Source organism: Gallinula chloropus (genome assembly GCF_964237585.1).
Source record: "Gallinula chloropus genome assembly, chromosome: 1".
Classification (NCBI taxonomy): Eukaryota; Metazoa; Chordata; class Aves; order Gruiformes; family Rallidae; genus Gallinula; species Gallinula chloropus.
Window position 1 is genome coordinate 203,637,536 of NC_140085.1, and position 26,288 is coordinate 203,663,823.

The 26,288-nt window shown below is 37.7% G+C and overlaps 1 protein-coding gene across 1 annotated transcript in view; it reads left to right on the forward strand.

Annotated features, from left to right (window-relative positions):
- Positions 1–743: 743 nt before the first annotated feature.
- Positions 744–26,288, forward strand: part of DYNC2H1 (dynein cytoplasmic 2 heavy chain 1) — a gene marked incomplete at its 5' end in the record, with an annotated part of 161,593 nt that continues 136,048 nt past the window's right edge. The window contains 30 exons of the mRNA XM_084274663.1: positions 744–944; positions 4,261–4,431; positions 5,378–5,513; positions 5,834–5,952; positions 6,531–6,675; positions 7,439–7,671; positions 7,923–8,057; positions 8,151–8,264; positions 8,459–8,570; positions 8,743–8,867; positions 10,117–10,292; positions 11,499–11,694; positions 12,836–12,931; positions 13,328–13,480; positions 13,591–13,689; positions 15,721–15,860; positions 15,946–16,174; positions 16,623–16,750; positions 17,929–18,044; positions 19,254–19,381; positions 21,056–21,205; positions 21,972–22,177; positions 23,058–23,213; positions 23,305–23,419; positions 23,828–23,998; positions 24,172–24,554; positions 25,289–25,421; positions 25,512–25,629; positions 25,800–25,912; positions 26,001–26,120. Coding sequence (XP_084130789.1) covers positions 744–944; positions 4,261–4,431; positions 5,378–5,513; positions 5,834–5,952; positions 6,531–6,675; positions 7,439–7,671; positions 7,923–8,057; positions 8,151–8,264; positions 8,459–8,570; positions 8,743–8,867; positions 10,117–10,292; positions 11,499–11,694; positions 12,836–12,931; positions 13,328–13,480; positions 13,591–13,689; positions 15,721–15,860; positions 15,946–16,174; positions 16,623–16,750; positions 17,929–18,044; positions 19,254–19,381; positions 21,056–21,205; positions 21,972–22,177; positions 23,058–23,213; positions 23,305–23,419; positions 23,828–23,998; positions 24,172–24,554; positions 25,289–25,421; positions 25,512–25,629; positions 25,800–25,912; positions 26,001–26,120 — 4,617 coding nt within the window. The remainder of the gene's footprint in view (positions 945–4,260; positions 4,432–5,377; positions 5,514–5,833; positions 5,953–6,530; positions 6,676–7,438; positions 7,672–7,922; positions 8,058–8,150; positions 8,265–8,458; positions 8,571–8,742; positions 8,868–10,116; positions 10,293–11,498; positions 11,695–12,835; positions 12,932–13,327; positions 13,481–13,590; positions 13,690–15,720; positions 15,861–15,945; positions 16,175–16,622; positions 16,751–17,928; positions 18,045–19,253; positions 19,382–21,055; positions 21,206–21,971; positions 22,178–23,057; positions 23,214–23,304; positions 23,420–23,827; positions 23,999–24,171; positions 24,555–25,288; positions 25,422–25,511; positions 25,630–25,799; positions 25,913–26,000; positions 26,121–26,288) is intronic.

Below are 26,288 nucleotides of genomic sequence, written 5' to 3' on the forward strand. Positions count from 1 at the left end.
GGGTGGCCGCGGTTTATCGCGGTTCGGTTCGCTTTGCGCTGTTGGGCGCTGGTACGGCCGCCGCACGCTCACAGCAGCTGCCTCCGCATCCTGACCCTGCCCTCGAAGGGTGGCCCTGTCCGGGGAGGCCGTCGCTGGCGGGAGCACGGAGCTCCGCGGCTGCCGCTGGCCGGGGCCAGGCTCGCAGCCTCCCGCCACCTTGCGGAACCGAAGCCGGGAACCGCTGGTTCTTTAGAGGAAACGGGTCGGGAGGCAGGGAGCAGTGGGAAGCGCCCAGGGTACTGCCGTACCCGTGGCACCGTAACGCGGGTAACAGCAAGAAAGATTCTTCGACAGCTCCGAGAGGAGAGACGCGCTGTAGGTCGGCGCCGGGATGCGGGAGGAGGCGGTACCGGGCGGCCAGCCGAGCGCAGCGCGCCCCGCCCCGGCCCGGCCCGCCCCGCCTGTCGGCTGCCGTGCGGGAGGAGCCCCGCCTCTTTCTCCCAGTCTCTTTCTCCCCGTCCGCGGCAGCGGCGCTTGCGCGTCGCCGCACGGAGCAAGTTCGCGCCGGGGCCGCCATTTTCGGTCGCCATAGCGACGGGTCTGGCGACGCCGGGAGGCCGTGGGCCTCACTCCGTACCCCGGCGGGAGCCGCCGTCCTTCCCCGCTCCCGCCCTTCTCCTCTCAGCCCTGCGTGTACTCCCGCGAGGTTCGGGATCTGCCCCCCTCCTTGATCCTGCCCGGTGGGCGTGCATCCTGCCGGCATGGCCGGGGAGGGAGACCAGAGGAAGCGCTTTATTTCAGCCACGGCTGCCAACTACTTCGGGCTCGACCCAGCAGCGGGTCCCGCTGCCCTGGCCGCGGGGCTCTACTCCCGTCCGGAGCTGACTGACTTCCTCGATGATGGCAATGAGTTCCTCCTGGCTGTACGTCACTCGGGCGGCCAGCTCACCGCATCCAACAAGGTAGGGCGGGCAGTGCCCGGGCCAGCGTTCCGGCGGGTCCCTGCCTCCCAGTGTGCGAGCGGGGGTGCATAGCTGGGGTCCGACCCCGGTTTAGAAAAGCCTGGGGTTGAATCTGGGAGACGGCTGTCTACTACGAATATCTAATAAAATATCAAATATCTGTCTCAGCGTCTGGTGCTTAAATTGCTGTCCCGAGAAGAGTCTGTGAGCAACGCATGGTCATCAGAGAGGCAGAGCTGTTGGTGGCTTGGTCCGTGCTGACGGGCAGTTTTAGGGTGTGAAGGTAATGCAGCCCCAAAAGTGGGCTGTTGTCTTACAGCAAATGCGAGGCAGAGCCAGATGTAGGGGTAAGTGCAGGTGGCTGGAAGGATTGTATTGCCAGTGTCTGTGCAGGAAACGTGGCCCAGTATGTGGCGCATTGGCTGATACTTGACAAGTCCCAGGGTGGGTGATGAATTTTGCAGACAGATATGTCCAGCCGTGAGCAAATCTGACATTCTTCCTGTAAAATACTCTTCTCCGAGTGTTTGTGTTTGACAAGTGGGTCACCCAAGTGATATGGTGGGGAGTGATGTGCAATGAATGTTGTGGTGGCATCAGGACATGGAGTGATGCCTGCCACAGAGAGTGTGTCCCATTGTTCTGCTGTGAGACCAGTGAAGTTATGGCAGTGGCAGTTTTCTTCTGTACTGAAGACTAGTGTAATGCCTTGTTAACATGAATTGCTGTGTGGACCAGTAACTTACCTTCCTCCTGGTGTTACTGTCTGTGTAGTCTGTGAAGCCGAGTGCATGCAAGAATGATCGATTACATGTGCCAGTTTTGGGGGTGTGCTGCTGAGGCACTGCCTAATATACAGAACCACTGTCAACAGCTGTGGAAGATCAGATGTGTATCAGGGCTATACAGTATACCTGTTATCTTAGTGAAATGGTGTCTGTAGGTGTTGGGCTGATGACTTGATGAGAAAGTGGTGTAGTTTTGTGTGGCTGGGTTCTGGTGGAGGATTGGGTCTGCAGGGGTGGCTTCTGCAAGAAGCAGCCAGGAGCTCTCTGCAGGACCGACAGAGCAAACACCAGCTGGCTCAAGACCGGAGTCGTTGCTGACCAAGGCTGAGCCCATCACCAGTGGTCACAGTGCCTCTGGGCATCACATTTAGTAAGTAAAAAAATTGCAATCAGTCACGTTTTGCCACCAGAGAAGGGAGTGAGAATATGAAGGAACTGTGCAGGCACCAAGGTCAGTGAAGGGGAGAGGAGGTGGCCCAGGCACCTGAGAGAAAGATGCCCCTGCAGCCCATGGAGAAACCCATGGTGGAGCAGCCCATGGAAAACGCCAAGACCCCACCTGCAGCCTGTGGAGAGGCCCCACGTTGGAGCAGGCAGAGGCATACAGGAAATGCTGTGACCTGCGTTGGAGCAAGCCCCTGCCAGCACTTGGAACCCATGGAGAGAGACAGAGACACAGAGATAAGCGAGACAGAGATCCTCACCAGAGCAGGTTTGCTGAGGGGGAAGGCTTGTGAGTCTATGGGGTACCAGGCTGTAGCAGTCTGGGCCTGAGAGACTGAGAGACATTCTATAATTTATGACTGTACCCCATAGCAGTGACCCACGCTGGGGCAGCTGGTGAAGAGCTGAAGTCCCGTGGGAAAGGACTCATGTTGGAGAAGTTCACGGAGGACTGACTGTCTTCAGTGGGTGGGACCCCACGTTGCAGCAGGGGAAGGGTGTGATGAATGCCCCTGCCCCAGCTAAGAATGAGAACATCTCATGAAGAAGTGACTGAAATCCTCATTCCCCCAGTCCCTGCCCCTCCTTGTGCCACAATGGGGAAAGAAGGGAACAAAATCCCGACTAAAGTGAAGCCTGCTAAGAAAGGAGGGGTGGGAGGAGGTGCTTTAAGATCTGGTCACACTTCTCATTACCCGACTCTGCTGTCACTGGCTGTGCAGGGCAGTGTCATAAATTGAGAGTTTCTTTCTGTTGTTCTGTGTTGAGTCTGTTTTGCCCGTGATGCTCATTGTGGAATGATCTCTCCCTGTCCTTATCTCGACTCCTGAGCTTCTCAATATGTATTTTCTCCCCTGTCCAGCTGAAAAGGGGAGTGACCGAGCGGCTTTGGTGGGCCTCTGGCCTCCAGTCAGGATCAAATTACCACAGAAAGTAAAACTGATAGTGTCCAGTAAAGTTGAAAGTTGTACTTACTAGCCCTCTATTTCTTTAAACAGTAAAAGTTCACAGATGCTTATTTGAGATTTCAGCTAGAATATCAAATGTTAGCAAATGTTCAAGAATGTTCTCTTGTTTTATAACTTCTCCTTGGCCACAAATAATTTCAATAATTGATTTTCTTGGCAATTTTTGGAACTTCCTAAGTCCTCATGAGGACAGGCTGAAGAAGCTGGGTCTCTTTAGCCTGGAGGAAGCTGAAGGCTGACCTCATCAATGTCTATAAATATGTAAAGGGTGAGTGTCAGTAGAACAGAGACAGGTTCTTCTCAGTGATGTCCAGTGATAGGACGGGGACAGTGGGTGCAAGCTGGAGCATAGGAGGTTCCATGTAAACATAAAGAAAAACTGAGGGTGACAGAGCCCTGGGACAGGCTGTCCAGAGAGGTTGCAGAGTCTCCTTCTCTGGAGACATTCAAAACATGCCTGGACACATTCTGTGTGTTCTAATCTAAGTGATCCCGCTTTATTGGGAAAGGAAGGGGTGGGGGGTTGGACTCGAGATCCCTTCCAACCCCTACCATTCTGTGATGCAGTGACTGTGATGGGAACAAGGGTTGTGTTACAATTTACAGTTTTACTGATGAACAAGCAAGTTTTTCTCTGTCCTTGAGACACCCATGAACTGCAAGGGAGTTATGTATTTATAGATTAGGAGAATGATACTGAAAAATTCAGGAACATTTTTGTAAATAATGTAGTGTAAAAATGCAATGAAGAAGGTAGACTTCATGCTTTGTTTTCTCTAGGCACAAGATGGAGTTTCTAGTTTGTCCCCTGAAAGTGGTAACTGGAGTTTTCAAAATCAAAATAATGTAAATAATTATGGCATTTACAGGTACCCTGTAGTGAAAAAGGCATTATGTATTTGATGTTGGAATTTTGGTTCCTGTGAGCTCAGGAATAAGTATAATGGAAATTTTCATTTTCTGTGCAATCAGATGCTACCAGAATGTTATTAGAGCCCATAGGGAGTCATGTGGTATTTCATACCTTTTTCTTGGTGTAAATGGTGTGTGTAATTTAATATAATGTGCAGTCAGTGACAGTTTCCTAAACAACTCCTGTCTTCTTGAATGTTACAGATTGAAGCTACTGATTCAAAGAATAATGTGTTGGTGTTCTTTAAGCTGCGATCTGATGTAATTACAGAAGATAACCTTCATAGTAATATTCTTGTGTCGTCTATGCTGGATTCACCAATTAACACTCTTTATCAAGCTGTACGACAAGTTTTTGCACCAGTATTACTGAAGGTGAGCAATATACCAGTTTAAATGTTCTGTGGATTTATATTGAAACATTGAAATTCTATAGGATGTCAGAGGTAAATATTTTATGTTTTAAAAAGACACTATTTTAAGAGCTTTAATAATGGACGGCAATTTAAATTTCTAAGTCGAATAAGTCACTTCACCTCCTGTCAGTGAGAATGAGAGGAGGATTCCAGTCATATGCCTGACTAGAAATGTGGAATACACTGGGCGATGGTTAATGGAGACGGCAGTTTATTACCTCCTTTCCACCAGTAATTCCAGTCTTGTGTACATTTCTTGGTTTAGATGTTCTTTTATTCTGTCTGAAACACATAGGTCTTTATCATGCAGACTGTGATTCTGCAGTATGTGGCAGGTAGGTGTGCCAGACTCTGGATTCATTTGTACAGCTGCGTTCTTCATATTTTTTTTCTTTTTCAAAATGTCCTGGGGCTTATCTTTCTGCCCCATTAACAAGTATATTTCCTTTCTGGATTTTCTGTCAAAACCATGACTATGGCTGCATTTCCTAGGCTGAACAATCAGAGTTTCAGCATTTAAGTGGTTATAATTTATTGTATGTTGTAAAATTAATAAAAGAATTTTAGAAAAACACAGTAACTTTGATTCTGTCAATTTCCAGATTCTACTATAGAGGTAGATTCCAAATTTATTCAATTTAACATTTACAAATGAGTCCATTAACAAAGAATTCAGCCTTTATAAATGCAACAACTGACTTTAGGTTTTGTGATTTTTTTTTTATAAAGTATTATTCTGAATTGTTAAGTGAAAAGAATGAGTTGCTTTAAGAAAAAATAAGTTATTGCATTGTCTTAGCATGTGGTTGGTTACTGCTATTAATCTCAATTTTTTCTTAAGATTAACAAGAGGAAAATAGCAATTGTCCTATCACGTGTCACAAATTTGAATTATTTTTTTTCAGGATGAGAGATGGAGCAAAATATTTGATCCCAAACTCCAGAAACTTTTAAGTGAGCTTGAGGCTGGCTTGAGTACTGCCCTTAGAAGATCAGATCCTAATTACACAGGAACAAAATTCAGTGAAGATGATGTACAAGGTTTGTTTTGCAGTTACATCTTTTGTAGCTAATTTTAGATTATGATTAAACAATTCATTTTCAGGTTGAATTTTCATTCTTAATTATCCCAGTGACTGCAGAGTGTGAATGTGGTATGTAGATTGGAATTAGCGATGATCAGCTCTGGCCTCTTGGTATGAAGGTATGAACTTGATACTACATCGAGTCAGAGTCAGAAGTTGAAGGATAATTACATAATCATATAGTAGAAGTTTGCTTTATAAAGTACATTCTCACTGAAAATACTTTGTGACCATTCATGTATTTCATATTTAAACATTTTCCATTGCTGTTTACAGCTATACTTACACCCACCGATGAATTTCAGTTCTGGATAGAGTGTGCTCATCATGGAAGTAAATGGTGTAGTAAAGAGCGAGCTTCTCATTTTAAAGACCTATTTGAGGACATTGCAAAAGTATGTTTTCTTTTTTGTGATCAGTGATATATATGTAGACTTAGTGAAAAGCACTCATGAAATATATGTCAGTATATGTATGCTCTCTTCAACTATGCGAATACATAACTATTTAGTTATTTTTTTCTGAGGCAAAATTTTGCTTTAATGCCATTCCTGTATTTTATAGTGACAGTGCTGCAGGAGAATACCAACATTTAACTGGGAGCAGATTTGACTGTTGAATACCAAGAGCTGCTGTAGAAATACAACAAATGCTACAGTTTGGGAACTAGAAACTGACTCATGCAATTATAGAAAGGAAATCTGAAAATGCAGATGGTATTAGTGAATGCTATCATGCAAAATTTTTGGTACCTGTAAAGTGCTTGCTTGAATAGTGCTGTAGGTATCAATATTTCAGATAGCATTCTTCACATGAATAAATTTACGTAAATTTTTGAGGGGATTAGGTCATATTCACTTAAGCAACAAACCTGAGGAAACTATAGTATTTGCCATCTTCACAAAAATATAAATGTTTCTGCAATACTAGTTGCACAGTAAATGTATAAAGGTTTTTTTTTTTTTTTTTCTAGGATTATTACAACTTGGATAGCCTTTCATTATTTGAAGTTGTGGATTTGGTAGAGACCACCAAGGATACTGTTGATGGTGTGTGGAGACAAACAGAACATGATCCTTATTCACAGCCACGCATGCATAATCTCTTGGATGTAATAGGTAAACCTTTATGTGGTCTTTATTAAGTGAACAGTTGAGAAAAAGGTAAAACAAATCCTTGAGGAGTCACCTTCCTCCTAAAGGCACCATCAATAGTCTACAGCATTAAGGTGCTCTTTTCTTGTAGTTATAATCCATGGACTCAATTTCCCTTGTAGTATTCAATAGTTCAGGTAGTTTTGGTAGATGCTCTTCACGCTTGCTCAGAAAGATGACAGACAATAACGAGATGGAGTTGTATACCTTTCAGCTCATGGAGTGGATTTGTGTTGCTTCTGTTTGACTCCTTGTCTTTGTCTCAGAGGAGGAAATTTATTTCCTTAACCCCCACGTGAAGATTGATTCTGTGTGGAGGTGAGAGCGGGATGTACAGGGAGGTTGTTTCTCTCATGCTCTCAACAGCAGTCCCGTGCTTTGTGACAGGAACAGGCGTAATTCAGTGAGTTTGTCCACGGCTGCCAGGTGTATATGTTCATGAGGGGAAGGATTGCTGGGGGCAGCCAGCTGCTGCTGTTACTGCTGATAAAGATGGATGCTTGTGTGTGGATTCCAGACTCCAAATCCATCAGTTTCTAATGTTGAACCAACTTCTGTTTAACTTCAAGAAGTTTTAAAAAAATCAGTTACCAATAGGTTTGTGTGGTTTGAAATCAAGGCATTTCATAAGTTTTTTAAAACTGTGATTGGAGCATGGTATAGCACTTAAAGGAATTATTTTAAACAAACATAACATGCTGGTTTTGTGTACTTTTTTGTGTTCTAGGTGGCTCACTAGGGAGGTACGTTCAGAGAAAATTAGCAGCTCTGAATTTGTGGGAGGATGCCTTTCACAGTGTGAAAGAAAATCTGAAGGCTGGCATCTTGGTTTGTGAGCAGTGGGTCTCAGCTTGTGAGTACCTCACTGGACAACTCTGGCAACGCTACACTCTACATCCATGGGAAAATGAGAAATTCTTCCCTGAATCATTAGCCAAACTTGGCAAACGTCTTGATGAGGTAAAGACTTGAATTATGCACTTTGATTTCATAGCCACAGAAGTAAACAACGTGAAGTTAAAAAAGGAAATTAAAGCACTCTTACAGCATTTCAGAGTCAGATAGCATTCCACAATCCACATTTGCCTAAGCCTTTCAAAAGTTTCTTGTAAAAAGGGAAAGGGGTGGGATGTGCTGCTTGTGATTTTTGCTTCTAAATGTTAGTTTTATGTAAAAATGTGTTAGGCATATCAGTATTTTTCCTGTTACAGGTGCTAACTGTTAGAACACTACATGAAAAACTTAAATTATTTGTGCCAGCTGGAGAACAAAATGCTTTACATCTTGCCCAAGTGTTTGAACCCTTTGCTGGCCTCAATCCCGTACACTATAATCCTTACACAGAGGTATGATGCTCATTTTTAATTTATTCACATTCTGTGACTTTCTATGTTGCATGTGGATAGTCCTAAACTAACATATGACCTCATTATCTCTAGCCATTATGGAAAGCAGCAGTCTCTCAGTATGAAAGAATTATTGCACCAGCAGAACAAAAAATAGCAAGCAAATTGAAGAAGTTTATTTCGGAAGTTGAGGACAGCCCTCAGCAGGTATGGACATTTTTGTAGTGTGAAAACTTTCCTACAGGTAAAGTTACTGAATTCTTAAGTAGGCAGTGTAGAGCACAGGAGTAAGTTCTTAGAGCCAAAGACAATACTTAAGAACAACACTGATGAGTAGTGTCAGAATATATTTAATTTTTTTTCAGGAGAAAGAGATAACTTTTAAAAACTTTGTATTCCAGCTTCTTCAGCCATTTCAGAAATATAAGGAACTGATAAAACGTCCAAATATAAGCAAAGAATTGCTTTTTGAAAGGGAAACATTGCTAGCAAGACTTCAAGATTATGTCAAAGGTAAAAATGTAGTTAATTGCATTGGGTTTTTTTTTTTTTTGCAAATACTAGAATTCTTTGTTTGCTTTTAGAATTAAGTCACTATCCCTAGTGTATTTTTATAACTGCAATAATAATTTTAAACTTGTTGTATTAGGTTTCTGGTCTAAAATGAATGTTTTGCTTGTGTTAGACTATCAGACAGACTTCGAAACTCGATGCCATGGTGTTCCTGGTGATGTTTCCGGACCACTGTCAGGCAAAAACCTTTCTGAAGTTGTCAATAATATCATATGGGTACGACAGCTGGAGCTGAAGGTAACAGATTCTGTTACTATGTAGGCACAATATTGTCATAGAGTGTAAAATATGGCATTTGAGATTTCTATTGGGAATTCCTCACAGAAAAATTGTGGACTTCACAAGAGGTATATAATCAAGATTTTTTTATCAGTGATGCTGCTTGCTAAGTTGATTGACCCAGAAAACAGTCCTTTTGTAAGACACCGAAATGCCAAAAAAAGACCAAAATTCTGAGAAGACCCCTAATTTGCATTTTAAAATTGTATTTAATATTTACAGATAGCCACATTCTGACACCCTAATTCTCACTTGTTACTACTAACCTTTGCAGTATCCCCTTGAAATCAAAGGGACTTTTTGGTAGCACTTTTTTGAGTCACAGCCTGCCAGGGAATTTACTACAGAGACTGTAGTAGGATTAAATGTCAAACAATTCTGCATTCTTTTACAGCAGGATAAAGTTAAAACATATTTGACTCTATTTTAGCTAACATTATTTTTGTTAGTTCGTATTTACGTTTTAGTTGGAAACTCTGGAATGTTTTTTGTGGAGTGTTGACTATCTAAAAGCAAAATGTTTCCTTTTAACACAAATGCCATTTACTGTAAGATTTGAATGAAAGTAGGAAAGTATTAGACCATTCTTTTGGCCTTCACCTGTGATTTGCAGAAATCTCAGGTGTTCATTTCTGCTGAATGTGACAAAGGGTGAAGGTCTTCAATGTGTTAGTGTGTTAGGTGTCCTACAGAGAGAACAACAGCAGCTCAGGATTCACAATTTTTTCTTCCGCTAAAGCCCTAGAGAGCCATACAGCTGATGTTCGTCAGCTGGGTGTCTATTGTAGGCTGTGCTAAACTTTTTAATTGTTGTCAAGTGTTCTCTGATTGTATTGACTATGGCTTTGATCAGTTTGTTCACATGTAGATGTGAAATCCCATTTGAAGTACCTTCGATCTTAGTGATACAATAAAGTACACGTGGGAAATCTGTACCTTTAATGGAGAGTTCACAAAAGAGCAGGTGGGATACTCTGGGGTATTTCAAAGTGATAGACACTTGTGGAGGACAGTGTATTCAGACCCAATTTACTGTAATGGGAATGTGAAAATCTGGGACAAAATTCAGGATTTACTTTTTTTTTTTCTAATCAGTTTTTGAAAACCACTTGAATGTTTGGTAATACTGATTTTTGTTGTGGTGATTTTTCTTTTCTGATTGAATATGGGGAAGTTAAAATGCTTTTTTTTTGTGATTGTGTTTAAGGTGGATGATGCGATCAAGCTGGCAGAGGCTCTTCTGTCTGACTTACCTGGTTTTCAAGCTTTTCATCGAAGTGCAGATGCTTCTCTGGAACAGTTAAAAGTATATGAACAAGAACAATTTGATGATTGGTCTAGGAACATCCAGTCAGAATTATCAGATCCCAAGTCAGGACTTTGGTAAATACATTCTTGTTTAAATAATTTTTATCTTGTAATATAGTGTGGTGTAATTCAATAGAACTTGACAATGAAAACTAAAAAGTAATTACAAAATTAAGGAACAAAATGGAAGAATTAATTAGTGTTTCATCATCCTGCCAGTCTTGGTTGGTGAGGTGAAGTACACTGGACAGTGGTAACAAGTCATCTTGACGTTTCTATTAATACCTGGAATAAAAGCCGTATTTGGATTGCTTGTTATTACTGCTTGTTGTCTGTTGCAATTGATATAATCTAGAAACTGAAGAGATCTGCAGTATAAGCTGTGAAACAGAGATGACACACTGAGTAACGAATTGTTATTCACAAGAAATTCTGTAGTCTAAATAGAGCAGATGAAAGAAGGATAAGAAAATCATTTTCACCTTCATGAACTGTGTTCCCTAAAATAATGAAATTACTTTATGGGATAGTAAAATTTATCTTAACATTTTTTTAAAATTTATTGGCAACACAGCATCTGTCTGCATCTCCAGAGCATTGCAGACCTTCTTTGAAAAAAGTGTCTGCAGTTGCAGAGAATACTTGTGTGTAAACTTTTGTTTTAAGGAAAACACTCGAATATAACAGATAGGTTCAGCACTCCAGTACTCAGTGAGGTAGCTCATTGCCAAAGGGTATGCAGTGGATATGGGTTCTAGAAAAAGGTGAGAAAAACAGTGAAAAAAATGAGTAAAGTTGAAGTTTTTTTGTGAAAGAAGCCTAGAAGGCTGGTGGTAGAAGTATTGCTACAGTAGGAGAGAAAAAAAAAAAGAGTAAAATCTAAGATAGGCTGATGTATTAGCTTCTGATCATGTATACCAAATTGTCCCACTGATTATTTCCTCAGAGAATTTCTTCCCCTTAGCATTGTTGAAGGCTTGAGAGAGTATGATGGATCCAGTGTGTTTGAGAAATACTGTGTAGTTGTGAGTTACATATTAACTATTGTAACAAGTTGGAAGAACTTCTGGAGGAAAACCAGTGTGCGTTGTTCATCTTGTCTTTGACTTTGAATTAAGAGAAAGGTTACTGGTATAATTTATGAGTGAATTAAAATCTTAGTAGACATAGAAAAGCATAAGACTGAGCTTTTTAGAATTGTTTGTTATTGTAAAAATGCACCAAGGAAAGGATTGATGTCACATCATATTTAGTAACATGTTTAATTTTATTCTGGTTTAGCATCCAAGCTAATAGTCCTGTAATGGAGTTGGATCATAGTTCTGGAACATTAAACATACTTTATTCAGATCGTTTGGTGATTCTGCTAAGAGAAGTACGCCAGCTGTCTGCGCTTGGTTTTGGTATACCAGCTAAAATAAAACATGCTGCAACCACTGCACAAAAGTTCTGTAAGCAGGCGGCCATCCTCAAACAGGTAAAGATTAAATGCCATAATAACGTCCTAGCATTAGTAGCAGAGCTTTTCTAGACTAGTATCTTTTCTGACTGTGGTTAATCTTTTTACTGTGCTTGTCTACAAGACAGTGACTTGTTTCTTGAACAGAGTAGCCAACTCCATAGAAGAAAACAAGAATAAATGCTTTACAGTTTTGGAACATGACTTCTTTCGAAACCAAATGAATTAAAGCCATCTGCAGTTACCTTATAAATATACAAAAATTAGACAAATCATAAATCATCTCCTGGTTTTAGTATCAGTTCTGATTATTGCAACTGAAGGGAAACGTCATAAAACAGAGTTTGTCTTTACCATTGCTAGTTTTCAACTGGAAACATATTATATTTTAATGGAAATGTGTGTTTTGTGAAGGGGTTATTTTTTGATTGCACTCAGTGCTACATAAGCTTTTATCAGGCTTATATTTCAGTTTAAAGACCATTTCAAGTTTTCTTCTGTCACTGTAAGAGGAAGGAATAAATGTGTGTATATTAGTAAAAATTCTAATGTAGATACACGGTCTCAATGGTGTTGTGCGTGAGATGTTAGTGGTATCTGAGATACCTGCACAGCTAAGACAGAGATGGCACAACATCTGCAAGTTTTGCATGGGTCTGGATCATTAACAGGCACCCAAGTGGAAACCTTAGTCATCTCAAAGGACATTAGATGTCTTTGTGTGGAGAACTAAACTGAGTTGCAGGGTACCTTTCTTACTCCAGCTACCAATCTGGAAGTAAATAGATGGCTTTTAGGTCCTGGCAAATTTCATGGATACTTGAAGGCCTATGAAATGGCCCTACATGCCCACATTTGCATAAAATAATGGAACTATTCAGACTGAATATCAGACTGTACCTACTTCACTTAGAGTGAAGTATAATCACCTCAGGTGCCTAACAGTCTTTTGGTATTAGAATTCATCACTAGAAGGCAGGATCAGAAGACATTAGCATTGCATATGTACTTATTTTTGTAAACATTTTACTTTTATAGTTAACTGTCATTTGTTAATGGTACTGATCAGACAAGCATTTCAGAAATATCCTGTGTTAAATTTATTGGCATGTAAGTGTCTTTATCAGTTCTTGTAAATTTAATCTTTCCATTTTTGCAGGTGGCACATTTCTATAATTCTATTGATCAACAAATGATTGCAAGTCAGAAGCCAATGATGTTACAGTCTGCTCTAGCATTTGAACAGATAATTAAGGTGAAAGAATTCCACTCTCTCTTTTTCATTTCACTGCTGGGTGTCTTCACTTCACAGGGGATTCTCCTGGCAGGGCAATCACTCCAAACGTTCTTGCAGTTCATGATCTATTGCTATTTAAGGTGTCACCTCAGCTTAAGATGTCAGTTTATGTGTATGGGGCAGGAGTCTCAACATGAGTGAATTTATTTCAAACTCTTTTAAGTCTGGCATTAATCCTTTCCCATTGTGTTGATGGAGCTATAATGCTACACCCATTGGCTGTGATTTGTCTCTAGGGCAGTAGTGAGAGCTTCTTCATTTTTTTACTTGGAATAAAACCATCTTTCTCATATTACCATGTCCTGTGTAGATATATCTGCCATTAAATCACACAAAGTTTGTATGTTTTTCAAGCATTCAAAATCTAGTCCTGGAGGAAAAGCTCAAATAACATGGGACAATCCTAGAGAATTGGAAGCTTATATCCAGAAACTCCAAGCTGCTGCTGAACGACTTTCCACTGAAAACAGGAAACTAAGAAAGTGGCATATAAACTTCGTTGAAAAGGTATGTTTTCCAGGTGAAATTGAAATCTCATCTCTTACAGCTTACTTAACCCTTTCTTTCATTTACATGGTGATGAAAATGTCTATTATCCTTTAAAATTCTTTTAACAGGTTATATCGCTCATGAATATTGACCTACTTCGGCAGCAGCAGCGTTGGAAGGATGGACTCCAGGAACTCAGAACTGGTTTTGCCAGCCTCGAGTCACAGGCAGGGTGTCATTATCATATTGCAAACTGTGAACATTTGACTTTTCAACAGTAATCAAGATTTAAGACTCAGAGATGATTGAATGAATTTTGATTAAGGAGTTGCTAGCTAGTTCAGGAAAACTGGCTGTCTACTAGTTGATGCCAGATGCGAGGTAGAATCTCATATGAGGAGGATGAGGATACAAGGATAATGTGGTTAGTGTCATAGTAGTAACGGGAGAAAAACAACACTTAGTCAGATAACAGGGGTTAGATGAAGAAATGGAAGAACCTTAGGTCTTGTAGATCAGTTGTGTCTGAGCCATTAATGCAAGGTAAATAAAGAAATTGGTACAGGTATGAGTGATCCCAAGGCAGAATAGAGCAAATGTATAGAGTTTAGAATTAAAATGCAGTTTTGCCTGAAATAATGAAAAAAACATATTTTTATTTGTTCACTTACCAATGGTCAACTTTTAGAATAGTATCATAGAACCATTTAGATTGGAAAAGACTCTAAAGATCATTGAGTAAAATGATTAAGATTTTGATTTAAGTATCATATTGGCAAAGTAACTAGGTGATATTACTATTACCTGAGTTATTCTGAGGTGTCATTCAAGTCAGTTTAATTTTTCTTACAGCCTTCAGCAATAATAGGCCTATATTCTTAATGAATATGGCATTCTTAGTCTTTATAATGCAAACCCAGATGATTTTATCTGCTATTTGCCAGTCAAATAAATGCAGTATTTTTACTGTATTTTTCTTAAAATTTTTCCATCTTCTCAGGATAATATGACTAATTCATATTATGATCCATCTTTTACTTCATAATTTCTTTTGAAATTTAGTTTGCAAATTTTTATCTCAAAGTCAGTATATTTTGTGAAAATGAATAGTCTGTATTTGCTTTAAGAACTGTTTGAAAATAGGTTTGGAATTACAGAATATTTTATGTGGAAAATTAACTAAACTGTATTCAGTCACTTCTATTTTGTCCTTGACTAGGAGTGATAAAACTTAATCAAGTGTATCCTGTTTTCACCATCCATAATACAAGGTGGTATAGACTTACTGCTGTTGTCATCAAGGTTTTACTTATTTTTTAAAAAATCCTATTTATAATTGCCTAAGGCTTAATTGAGACAATTTCAGATTTCCTTAATCTCAGGAATCTTTCTGTTGGAAGAGTTCCTCTGGGCAGCCTTGAACGGTGGGGCAGACCTCAACCATGTAGCTTTCTGCAGCAGCCTTGGACTGCCTCCAAAGCCCTGGCTTTAAATCTCTCTCCAGTTTATTAAGAAGAGAACCCCTTAATCTGGAAGAAGTTTTAAGTTTCTTTTGTAACTAGTGTTGCCCTTCTAAAAATCCCTGGATGGCTTTCAAATGATTATTTACAGACTTGATAGGATACGGCTTCACACCATCCTTACAGTACAATGTAGCAGATTCAAATGAAAATCTGAATTCTTTTAAGATAAAATCTTTTATCTACTTATTAGTGAACTTTGATATGTGGAAGAATGCCTGAATTTTCCGAAGGGCTGCTTAAAAGATAGCTTGCGTACGGTAAGCAAATGAAAGGTGTGATGCAGATTTAGGTCTCTCATTCAGCCAGCTCTGTATCTTCTAGCAGAGTCCTGTGCATTTTACAGTAACCTTGAAGAGTGTGATAGTAAACCAAAGGTCGCTGAACCTCAGTGAGGTGGTTATCACAGAATCACCGAATGACTAGGTTGGAAAAGACCTTTAAGATCATCGAGTCCAACCGTACGTTATGCTTGAGTTGGAAGGAGCCCACGAGGATCATTGCGTGCAACTCCCTGCTCCTTGCATGGCTGTTTGAAACTAAACCCAAAGACTGAGGGCACTGTTGAGGTGCTCATTGAACTCTGAAAGGCTTGGTGCCATGACCACTTCCATGTGATGTGTCTCTGAGTTTTTCTAAGATCCCAGGCTTTGGGCATTGTACCATCTTTGGTTTTATCTTACAGTTACAGCTTGAGGAATAAAATAAAAAAATAAAAATAACATTGTTAATTTTTAGGGTTTCAAATCACGTGATATGAAAGCTTGGAGACAGCACTGGAATCATCAACTTTACAAAGCCCTGGAGCATCAGTATCAAATGGGCTTAGAAGCACTCAATGAGAACTTACCAGAAATAAATCTTGATCTAACATTCAAGTAAGATACTTTCTTTTTTCTTATTAGGGAAGTATTCTGGCTCAGATAACAGTAAAGTATTAGTTTCGTTATGATTTTATTTTAGGCAAGGCTGGTTGCAATTCAGACCTCCTTTTGAAGAAGTACGAGCTCGATATTATAGAGAAATGAAGAGATTCATCTCCATTCCCAATCAGTTTAGGGGAGTGAGTGAAGCGGAGGAAGAGTCTATATTCACTGTTATGACCGAAAGGAATGCAAATGGCTTTCTGACTGCTTTCAGTAAAGCAGAGGATTTGTTCAGCAGGCTGACAGACGTTTTGAATCAATTCAAGGTATTTTCAATATTTGACTGAGTCATACTTTTTTTTTTTTTTAGATTTGTATCATTTTAGTCTTCAGATATTCTAGAAGTAACTGCGCAGATACATTTATGCATTATTGTCCTTTTCTGCAAGGCATAGAAGTGAAAGTTTAGTAACTCCATCCATGTCAAGCCAACCACTTAAGCACATGCCTGGCTTCAAGCATATGTATAGTTCCTATTGAAACCTCAGTATTATAGATCTCTTTTTACTCTTGTTCAAAATCCATTTTGATTAAATGTGTGAATATGTCAAACCATTTTGTACCTCCTGATTTTTGCACTAGGAGAATCTGTAGGTAATTGAAGTAGCATTTAGCTTGAAAACATTCTTAAAGTATTTTAATATTATTGAGAAACTGAGATTTTTAGTCTGGAAAATATTTCTCTTTCATGAAATTGAAAATAATGTTGAGAAGGAATGGATTGTTATTGGTCAAGTAGATATGGAAACTCTGGTGAAGACACATCTTTCTAGCAAACAGGACTGGGAAAAAAACTTCAAAGCATTAAAAGTGAGAGGAAAAGAAGCAGAACGCCTTCCAAGGTATAGTGTAACTATTTTGTTTGAATAATACAGTCTATCACAGTAAAATAGAAACACTCTTTTTATGTTGAGATACAGAATTTCAGTTGTTTTTTAAAATAATGATTTGCTTTTAAAATGTTTAGATTTTTCTTTTTCAATTTCATTTTTAGACATTCCTCTTCCTTTGGTATGATGGGAAAGCCCCTCAAAATTCAGGGCTGATTCTGAAATACTACATAACATAGTGATATCGTCAAGAATTCTTTTAGCTAAGTTCTGTACATGTGGAGTATGTGGGGCAGTTAGGAACACACTTAGTAAATGTTTATACATGAAATAATTCCTGTATTTAAAGACTTGTTTCCCTCTTATAGTTTAGGTTATGCTACTGTAGGCTTTTATTCTTACATATATTTGCATGAAATTTAGTGTATTGCACAGCTAGAGTTCTCAAATGAAATTGGCAGAAATCATGTTCAGACCAAGGAGAAAATGGTGACATTTCATGCAGGAGAATGCACTGGTAGGGGGTTTTATCTGACTAGTAAAGATTTTCATGACTTCAAGGACAGACTGGGATGAATAGGGGAGAAATTGGCTGATGTGCCTTAAAGCTAGAAACAATGTGTGGCTGTGAAACTACCATGAGTTGAAAATCAGTGTTGCAGGAAGATACTCAGGAAGGTATCAAATTGGGTAGCCCTTTTTCTTAGTGTTCTTTTAAATGTTCTTAATCTACTTACGGTCACTGTGAGATATTAGATACGGGGCCTGGAAATGACTCACAGTGACTTTCCTTATGTTCTTTTTATGCACCATTGAATCCTGGGTTAGTAAATTCTCATGAAAGACTGCACAAATACTTAAAATATTTTTCTTTTTGAGTATAGAAATAGCCCTTTTGAATTTAGTGATGTTAGTTATGTAAAATCAAGCAATTTTCTAACTACTTGGAGGAGCAGAGCGTTAGACTTTGGTCCCCTTAAAACTTCATATATATATGCAAAATGCATATAAATATTTCAATGCTAAAATCCCAATAAGCTATAACTCTTATCTATAGCAATTTGAGGGAAATTTTTTCTTATCAGGCTATAAACTTAGGGTAAACTGTAGATAAACACAGATCTTAGAGATATTGTCATGTAAGTTTACTACTGAAAATTTGCTATTTTTTTTAATCTTTTGTCTTGAAGCACCATCAGGATAGATTGTTTAACTGTTAATTGCAACCCTGTGAAAACTGTAATTGATGATTTCATCCAGAAGTTGTATGATGTTCTTGTTACCTCTTTGAGAAAATCTATCCAAGGTAAATAGCTTCAATGAATAGCTTTTTGTTTTGTTTGTGTTGTACTTGTGGACATTTGTGTTACTGTAAATACTGTTTTTAAGAAATACTTTACTCTCAGGCACAGTGGTCAGTAGATATTGCAGTGTAAAAAAAAGTAATTGGTTACAGACCTGACTTAAGACACCTTGATGTCCATGTGTATCTTTCCCATTCACTCATTTTGGCCATGTCTGTTCCGGATGTGAAAGAATACATATAAACATTATTTTTTGCTTTTTCTCATCTCAGGGAGGAGAACTTACTTGATACTTGAGAGAGAAAAATTTCTTAGGCATTTGAAGGTAATTTAAGGAGGCATCATGAAATCTGATTAAAAGACATTATTAGATTTTTCTTTCACAAATTGAAATACTTTGTCAAGAATCTTAAATACTCTAGACTCATTCTGTAGAATTATTTTTCACTTAAATTGTCAAAATGCAAGCTATTAAAGAGTGCAAAATATCTCTCTATTTCCCTACATCTGGTCCAGGTAGGCAAAAGGTAATGAGGTATATAGATGATGAGAAATATCAGTACTTTGTGCTTTAAATGTAACAATCAGCATAGGAAACACATACAAGAAACAAGGGTTGTGCAGAAAGTGAATTAAGTCCATAGCCTGAAAAATTGTTTCCTAGAATATGTTCTATTCCCTGGAATTGTACAGCTCATTTCTGAGTACCAAAAAGATCTAACTCTATAGGAAAAAAAATAATTATAGCTTAATCAGACATTTTTTTTCATGAATCTTTTCAATATTTAAAGCCAGGTGGCTTTAATTAGTTTCCTTATAAAAAAGAACCCCCCCCCCAAAAAAAATCCCACAACCAAAACTAAACCCACAACCCACCAAAGGAATTTTAACATCTCCTTTTCTTCATATACCCAAGAAAGACCTATGCAGACTTCGAAAGTGTATAAATAAATGTTTTATGTATTAATGTTCAATTCTCAGAGGGTGTTTTAATACTGCTGGTCTAAATCATACATATAAAAAACATAAACACTAATGTGCAGTTTTTGTTGAAGCAGCGTATATATAAGGTCTGTGATTTTTTAGGCAAATACTTTGTGTACAGTATCATATCTTATGATGATGTTTTATCACGTTACGTTTGTCTGATTTGGATATATATTACTACAAATATTTTCATCACAACGTCTTTGTTTTCCACCTTTATATAGCTCACTTGAATGATGTTTCTTCATTTCTCAATGATGCCATGGAAACCTTGGTGATTAGGCCCCAGACTGTAGAGGAGATAGCAGAAGACAATTTAAAATATTTAAACCTACGTGAACGAAAAGAAGGGGTAAGATACTATTATTATCCAGAACAACAGTTATGTAATTGCTTTCTAAGTATGAAAACTTCCATGTAATATAACTAGTTTAGAACATGTAGTGGCTAGTGGTCCAGGTAGCACAATATTTTGTCTCCAACGGTAGAATGAAGTGCCTGTCCAGGAGATATATATGAAATCAGGGTAGCTCATTTGATGCTTTCCCACACTTGCAGCCTCTAACTAGAACCTTTTTCAATTTTTGTGGTTCCTGACACAACCTTGCCTCCTGAAAGCACATATACCTTTGACATCTCGGATGTCCTCTGGTAAAGTATAGCTTAATTACCCATTATGTGAGGGACACCACCTTTTATTTTTTTTCTTCACCTGCCAATGTGTTAACTTCATACCAGTCAAGTAGTACATTGGAAGAGATACAGACCAGTCAGTCACTATTCATCCTTTTCATGATGCACCATTGTACTGTTCCTTCTTGTGTCCCGTATCAGCCATTGCTTTTCTAGATTGAAGAGTTCTTTTATACATAAGCGTACTTAAAACTTAAGTCATCCTTGTTGCTCTTTGGTAAGTCTTTACTAGTTTTGCAATAATCTTTTTTTGTGGGGCCAACAGAAAAATAGCACACACAGAATTTTGTAGAGTTTTTAAGATGTGAGCAAACCATGGACATATAATGAAATAGCAGTATTATATTTTGTATTCTCTCTTTGATCCTTGTGACTCCCAACATTTGATTTACTTTCTGCTGCTGACAGTAAGCTGTCATTTTGGTAAAACTGGCTGTCATAACCCCTAGATGTCAATGCTGAACTGCAGTTGTTGGCTCAGAACTCAACTTGTCCATGTGAAATGAATTTTTTTCACGTTTATGTCATTTCATCATTATCTACTAGAATTTTGTTTGTCACTAATATCGTCAGTCACTCTTCTATTGTTACTGTTATCAGGTGAAAAAAATTGTGCTCTTTTATATGAATATAATTTCTGTTTATTTGAAGTGTCACTATTTCTGCTTTTTGTTATTCTGTATTGATGTGGGTTAACTCTTGTGGGTAGCTAAGCACCACATAGCTGCTTGCTCACCTCCTCACTCAATGGAATAGTCTCCCCCACCCCCAACAGGACAGGAGAAAAGCAAAGTAAGAGTAGGAATGAGGAACTTCATGGATTGAAATCAGAGCAGTTCCATTAGTGCATGAAAAATGAAAGAGAGAAAAGAAAGGGCACTGTTCAGTGATAGGTGAAACATTATCATGTTGTTGGTATTTTTTCATCACAGATGTACAACAGAGTACCATATGAGCTGCTATGAAGGAAGTGAACTCCCTCCCAGCCAGACCCATCACACATAAATACACGTTTACTGAAACTTATTGCTGTGCTGCTGTTGTTGAATGTGATTGAGTGGATCTCAAGAGGCATTTGCCTGTTTCATTGCAGACATTCAGTTCTTTATATCTTATGTCAGGATCATGATTTAGAATTTCTCTAAATAGCACAGATACTATTTTTCCAGTGTTTTAATATTAGTCTATAAACAGTATTATAAAAGCAGCTGTATATAAGCATATAAATTGTCCATCCACTGCTCATAATTCTTTTGTGTTTGCTTAGAGTTTGGATAAACAGCATTTGCTGAATTTTTGCATACACAAATATTTTTAATCTGTTTGAATTTAGATTTTTCTCCTGTTTCAAGAGGCTGAAGATAAAAACAAACTTCTGCGAACTGTGTCTGGTGCAGGTTTAGATACTATCAGTAACCTGAGAGCCACATGGGATAAATTTGAATTGATGATGGAAAGCCACCAGCTTATGATTACAGAACAGGTAAGAATGAATAATTAATATTTTTCCTGAAAATGTTGAAATAATTTCAAATAAGTCTGGAGAAATACTTTTTAGTTAGATTTAATCCCCAAATGTTCTCAGTTCAGTGTTAACACCAACGTTACTGAGTTGAAGGAGAACCTCTAAAGGAAGAATACTTAAACTGTTTAAACAATAACTAGGTGAATCTTCTGTAGAACTGATGCTGAAATGAATGTCACATTGTTGTACTTCCCTCTCAAACAAAGATGTTGACAGACATGGCTTAATGAATGCAGTAGTTAGCTGAAGAAAACAAGTTAACAGTTAAAGATAGCATATTTATTACATTATCATGGCTTTAGTACTGATGCTTGTTGTTTTCTTTTTGCACAATTTTGCTAAACTGTGCTCAGTCCTGTAATTCCAGTCAATAGGCAAACTCCTGAACTAATTTGAAGTTCTACTGAACATATCAGTAGGCCATACTATAAAGCACAGGCTAAATAGGTAGCATAGGCTGAATAAATGGGTTTCAAATACCAGTGCAAAACCAAATAAATAGTGGCCTCTTTTTTTTTTTTCTTAAAAAAAAAAAGCAACAAACCAAACCAGACCAAACAGGAGAATGAAGATGGGTATTGTACAGTTGAAGAGGGGGATTTGGGATTTTGAGCAAGTTGTAGTTACTGATATTTTATCAAGTTTTGAAGTTGATTCTTTGGTTTTTGTCATAGTTGTAGTTACAAACCATTGAAGGAATTTCATTTTATCTCTTGCTTTACAGATTGAAGTGATGAAAGGCAATGTGATTTCACGCATTAATGTGTATCTTCAAGATCTGGAAAAGTTCAAAGCTCGTTGGGATCAGCTAAAGCCAAGTGATGATGTCATTGAAACAGGTGGTCAGGATGTGCTTGAGAAAAGTGCTCAGATCATAAAGGAAAAAAAAATAGAATTTGATGAACTTGAAACTGTGAAAGAAAAGCTCATGTATGTATGTTTATTTCCTTATATACTTGATTCATTAATGTATGGATTTTTTTTCAGCAATACGTTAACTAGTATTTACTACAACAGATAAAATACAGAATTAATTTTTTTTTTTGGTATTACATATATTTTATAGTTTGTTCCAGGGCCCTTTCTGTTGATTTCATGTAACAGGAATTTCTCAAGCTGAATTTTTTCTAGACTTTTCTTGAATTAAAAGTTTAAGAAGTCTCTTGGGCTTTCACATAAGGGAGTCTGTACACTAAAGGCTTGATTCTGACTTCTGAAAGTCTCACTGAGGTTTGGGATATTGGTCCAAGAAGGAGGAGTTATTACTTCAATCCTCTTGTAATTTAAGTGGGCAAGAACTCATGTTTCCCATTTCCTACATGTCCTGTCTGATAGAATGTTGTGCAAGAGGAAAGAATGTGCACTCCATTTGCCTAGTTTCAGTAAGCTCAGATCTCGTGTGGGCAAAGTTTTATATGTAAATTCTTAACTTGGCACTTAAATGTGAGAGTAAATAAAATTGGTGTATTCTTTCTACCTAACTGGAAGAAACAATCAATTAAAAATTCTTTTCTTTCAAGCTTTGTATTTTTTGGGCATGAAGTCATAAATGCGAAAGAAATGAAAGTTTATGGAAAATAATTTTGAGTATGGGAGAAGATCACTGTGTAGGAGAGTTATCCTTCATATTCCGTTATTATTTCTATTCAAGTAGGAGGCTAAAAGGAAATTGCAGTTGGCAGCAATGTTCTTCAATGAAGCCTGTGGCTTTTCCTAAAAGAGTATAATTATTTCCATATGATACGATCTCTTACACTGTAAATGTACAATGGAATAATCTCATGCATAATACAGTCAACTTTTTATTTAGTGAAGAATGCCATCATTTTAAATTGGAAGAACCTGACTTCTCATTGTCAGAAGATATATGTCAAGATATTAAGAGTTGTGCAGAAGTCTGGGCATTGTATGAAGAGTTTTATCAAGGTTTTCAGGAAAAAGCCAAAGAAGACTGGATTACTTTTAGGTATGACTTTGTTACTTTGTTTTGCATGGACATTTATGTGTGACTGTAGTACTGTGTTGTTATTACCTTATCATATTTGATTTGTATGCAGGAGTAAAACTTATTTATTTGAAGAATTTTTGTTTAACTGGCATGACAAAATGAGAAAGATGGAAGAGCATTCTGTAATGACAGTAAAGTTGCAAAAAGAAGTGGACAAATATAAAGTAAGTTGCTAATCACAAAAAAGGGTATAAAGCAAAAAATGTTTTGGTATTATTGGGTAATATACTTCATTTTGTAACTCATTGTTTAGTTCTTATAATAAATCAGTTACAATTAAACAAAATAATCTTCTGATACTGCTTTGAACATTTCACTAACTTTTGAGGATGTTTTAGTTCCTTACAGTGAACAGGAGGGTCATTACAGTTTACACAGACATATGTTTAGCGATGAGCTTTCCTCAGCCTTACACTCCTAAACATTAAATCCAGGAATTTAAAAAAACCCAAAAAATGTACTTCAATTTAAGAATATACGTTTTTGTTTTGTTTGCATAGTGTGTCAGTGTGATCAAATAGACAAAATTTTCATAAAGATTGAATGGATTCACATATTCATTTTTCCTATAGGTGATAATTCCACTCCTAAAATATGTAAGAGGAGAACATCTTTCTGCGGACCATTGGCTGTGTCTCTTTCGTCTGCTGGGTCTTCCCCGAGGCACTACACTTGAGAGTTTGCTATTTGGAGATCTGCTGAAAGTGACAGATGCCATTATAGAAAAAGCAACAGAACTTAAGGTATGGATGAATTCAAATAAAGGTACAACATTTTATGTTTTAGTTTGCATAGTAAGTCACGTTCTGTTTGCTTATCTATATCACTATAGAAATATTATTTTTTACATTTGTGAATGGAAAGTTTATGGCAAGCTCTATAGTGTCAAATTAAATCTATTTATGCTTTTAAATAGGATTTGAATTGTCGGGCCCAAGGTGAAGTCACAATCAGAGAAGCATTACGTGAACTTGAACTCTGGGGAGTTGGAGCTGTCTTTACATTAACAGATTATGAAGATAGCCAAGGCAAGACTATCAGGCTTATTAAAGATTGGAAAGACATAGTCAACCAAGTTGGAGATCATCGTTGCCTTCTACAGTCACTCAAAGACTCTCCATATTACAAAGGTTTTGAAGATAAAGTGTCCATCTGGGAAAAAAAGCTGGCGGACTTGGATGAGTGTCTGCAGAACTTAAACCAAATTCAAAGGAAATGGGTCTATTTGGAACCAATATTTGGTCGTGGAGCTTTGCCCAAAGAGCAGGCTTGTTTTAACAGAGTTGATGAAGATTTTAGGTTAGTGTTGGGAGTGTGAATAATTTTTCATAGTATCTTTGATACTTGTAGACCAGAATGTTCTTCCTAGTGAAAATACATGAAACAGTTGGAATATATATGGACATTAAGGTCAGCAACAGGAATTTAGTAGGTATAGATGTGTGGCAGTGACTTAGATCTGAATAAAGGTGGTAATGTAAGTTTCATTATGTGGGTACATATGAAGAAAGGAATCACATGAAATGTCAAAGATCACAGATAAGGCAGGAAAACACAAGATCAGTCTTGTTAATTGAAACTCGTTTTTTAATTTCTTGTTGTAGACAAGCACTTTGTTCACTAAGAAAGTACACAGATGGACTTTTAGGAGAAACAGATGGTTTATTTGTTCTAAACAAGTCAACAAGATAAAAAGGAAAGAGATTTTTAAAATGTAGAAAGATTATGTACCATTATCTATCTTGTTTTGAGTTAAAATGACTTCTTGGAAAAAAGTTGAGTTTCATTTTCTTGGTTTTGGGTACAGAAATTTTAGCAAAAAACACTTGTTATTAAATTTCATTGGTGAAACATTGATATAAATTCTGAAATGTTTCATAGTTAATACTGAAAACTGAAAGTTCCATAAGAGGTATTTATATGACTTACCTGTGCTTTAATTTTTATTTACATAACTACTTATATATCATACTCAGATTTAAATTGTAATTGTAATGTCTTTTTAATGAATTATGCAATATTTTTCTGTCAAGATCTATTATGTCAGATATCAAGAGTGACAATAGGATAACGTCACTGAATGCCCGGACAAGAATGAGAAATACTTTAGTTACCATACTTGACCAGCTTCAGAGATGTCAGAGATCTTTGAATGAGGTTTTGGAGGTACAGTTGCCATTAATTTAGTTTTCTATAAAGAAAGTCAGTAAGTCTGAATTTAAATCAGCAAAACTGATTTATTTTGTTTTTATATAGGAAAAGCGCTCAGCATTTCCAAGATTCTATTTCATTGGAGATGATGACTTATTAGAAATTTTAGGGCAGTCCACGAATCCTCTGGTTATCCAGTCTCATCTAAAGAAACTTTTTGCTGGTAATGCATTAATCTTCATTTGTGAAATAAATTTATGTATTTAGTAATAAGGTTCTTCAAAGCTAAGTAAACTGTTGCAGGCTTTTTTCTTCTCTTTCTTCTACTAGACACTAAGGAATAAATGTTTGACTTGAACATATATAACTTCATTGCCATTGTCTGATTAATAGGTATTAATAGTGTGAGCTTTGATGAAGAGTTTAAATACATAGCTGCCATGAAGTCTGCAGAAGGAGAAATTGTTCCACTTAGAAATAAAGTTCTTCTGTCAAATGATGTGGAGGTAAGAGAATCACATCCAAGTATTGTTCAAGTATCTTTAAGAAATTATTTTGTGATGTTAACTTTTGAGGTTTTTTCATCTTTGTCAGGTGTGGCTAAACAGTTTGGCTTCAGAGATGAAGGAGACCCTGAAGAAAATGTTAATTGATTGTGTTGATGCTGGAAAAAGATCCCAACGTTCAATTGATCCATCGCTCTTTCCTTCCCAGGTAGTAGTTGATCCAGCAATACCACTGTGTAGTCTTAGATTTACCAGATCTAACATCAAGTTGAATTTATTAAATTTTATGTAAATGTTGATCTTAGTTGATAGTGAATGTTACATGTAGGCCTGCTAAGTCTTAGTAACATAAAAAAGCTCTTCTTGAATCTGATTA